At 41.3% G+C, this 2388-nt stretch overlaps 1 protein-coding gene across 1 annotated transcript; it reads left to right on the top strand.

Annotated features, from left to right (window-relative positions):
- Window positions 1-1505: 1505 nt before the first annotated feature.
- Window positions 1506-1997, top strand: LOC145581129 (uncharacterized). Its single transcript, XM_081638192.1, has one exon. The coding sequence runs from the start codon at window positions 1506-1508 to the stop codon at window positions 1995-1997; it is 492 nt and encodes a 163-aa protein (XP_081494318.1).
- Window positions 1998-2388: the final 391 nt, after the last annotated feature.

Genomic DNA, 2388 nt, shown 5'->3' on the forward strand with positions numbered 1-2388 from the left:
CTGTTAATTTAGTGCACAATCAATGTGAATTGCTTTTAGTTGCTGTAATTGGTGAATTGTTTATTGTTGTTTACTGTAATTACTGAAATTGTTTATTGTTGTGTGTGCTTTTGTTGGAATTGTTACAGAATGGACACAGTGAACTTAAAAATTACAATAGGGGGTGCCTTTATACCTTCTTTAGCTGGTAAAAATAGGAGGGTGTTAACTTGGGATGGTGGGTGGGTTTATTGGATGAGAAATGTGGAAAAAAATAAGATAGATGTACACTTTTTGAGGCAAGCAGCTATACATGGGTTTGTGTATGTGAATGTGAAGGTTCCTAGGAGGTTTAGTTGCTGGTATAAACAAAAGGGGAATTCTTGGGTGAATGGTAGAAGGGAGCTTATTGATGGTGAGGTGAATGGTTTCCTAGAGTCCGTGAACAAAGAGGGGGCATGTGAGATGTATGTTACCAGTCATGAGCCAATTGTAGGGACTAAGAAAACACCCTTCAAATATATAGATGGGAATGAGCTGACCCCTACACAAAGGAAGAAACTGAAAAAAAAGTTGGGTGGGCCTAAACTAATTAAAACCAGCCCAAAACTTAGTAAGCCCACTGAAGAAGAGACATTTAGGAGAAGCCCTAGGTTAAAGGGCATTGTTATACATGACAGAGAGGCTGAGGAGAGGCTTCCTAAGGCTGAGAAAGTGACTGCTAATACACATAAAGGGAAGGGTAACCTCACTGTTGCAGACAAGGGTAAGGCTAAGGTTGGGGATGAGGCTGGAAATCATGGTGATTTAGTGAGAAAAATAAAAGAAAGAGTGAGGAGCTTAAGGGATGACACTGATGTGTTTACTAATGAGGATGGTGATACAGAGTCTTCTGATTCTGATTTGAGTGATTTTGAGTTAGAAGTTGATGAGGGAGAGGAGGACTTATACTCTGATGATGATGAAGAGTGGTTGAAGAAAAATTTAGAGCATATCAACAGTGAGGTGAAGGGCAGTTTTAGGGGAGTTGGTGAGGGAGGGGAACATAGGGATGATGAGGATGAGGACACAAGGTTTGACATAGAAAGGAGTTTAAAGTCAATTGAAGTGAGTTTGCAAGAGGAGGCGGCTTGTGATTCTGATGAGCTAAAGAGTGTGGAAGGTGATTCAGATGATGATCAGGGTAGTGTTACTTGGTTTAACCCTGAGACAGACTTTGATAGGGCTATCAAATTTGTAGTTGGTCAAAGGTTCAGTGATGTGCAAACACTGAGAAAAGCTTTGAGACAACATGCAATTGAAAATAGGTATGAGTATTACCTTCTTCACAATGATTCAAAGAGGCTGACAACATATTGCAAAAGGAAATGCAAGTGTATGTATAACAAGAAGAGTTGTAGGATAGTGCAGTGTACATGTACTAAGGGTGTTAGGTGTAGGTTCAAGTTTTATGCAACAAGGCTTGTGAATCAGAGGCTTGGCAAATTAAGACACTAAGGCTGAAGCATAGGTGTGTTAGGACTAAAATGAACAACAAGGTGACAGCAGAGTTCCTGGCTGACACGTATTTGGAGGAGTTCAGGGGCAACCCCAGATGGAAGATTAGACAGATTCAGGACAGGGCCTTGAATGACTTGGGGATCAAAATTACATACTCCAAGGCTTGGTTGGCTAGAAGCAGGGAAAAGCTTATAATATATGGGTCTTCAGTAGAACAGTACTCAAGGGTTTGGGATTATGGGAAAGCACTGCTGAAATGGAACCCAGGGAGTAAGTGTAATGTGGTGGTGGATGATATTAGTCAAATTGGGAGGCCAATTTTTATGAGGATGTTTGTGTGCTTAGTTGCACTTAGGGATGGGTTCATTTCTGGTTGCAGACCAATAATTGGGGTGGATGGGTGCCATCTAAAAGGGGCATACCCTGGGCAGATCTTGGTTGCAGTTGGAAAAGATGGCAATAATGCCATATTCCCAATTGCTTGGGCTACTGCAGAGATAGAGAACAAGGACAGCTAGTGCTGGTTTCTAGAGAGTTTGCTGAAGGCACTTTGTGTGTTTGAGCAAGGAGATGGCTTGACTTTTATGTCTGACAGACAGAAAGTAAGTGGGCTGCATATTGTGTTTACATCACTTTGCTTTATTTTGTAAAAGTAGGACACTAACTTGTTGGTTTTGCCTTGTGTGTAGGGTCTCTTAGAAGCATTTGCAGATGTGGCCCCCAAAGCTGAGCTCAGATTTTGTGTGAGGCATATTTGGTCAAATTTCAAACTGAAATTTCATGGTGCAACTTTCAAGGAATTGTTCTGGGCTGCTGCTAGGGCAAGCACTCTGGTAAGCTTCTATTTAGCTTCTTTTATGTGAGTTTTATGGTGAACTAGAATGTATGCTAGGTGATCTTGTGTTTGGC

Source organism: Chenopodium album, chromosome 15, assembly GCF_948465745.1.
Source record: "Chenopodium album chromosome 15, dcCheAlbu1.1, whole genome shotgun sequence".
NCBI classification, from domain to species: domain Eukaryota; kingdom Viridiplantae; phylum Streptophyta; class Magnoliopsida; order Caryophyllales; family Amaranthaceae; genus Chenopodium; species Chenopodium album.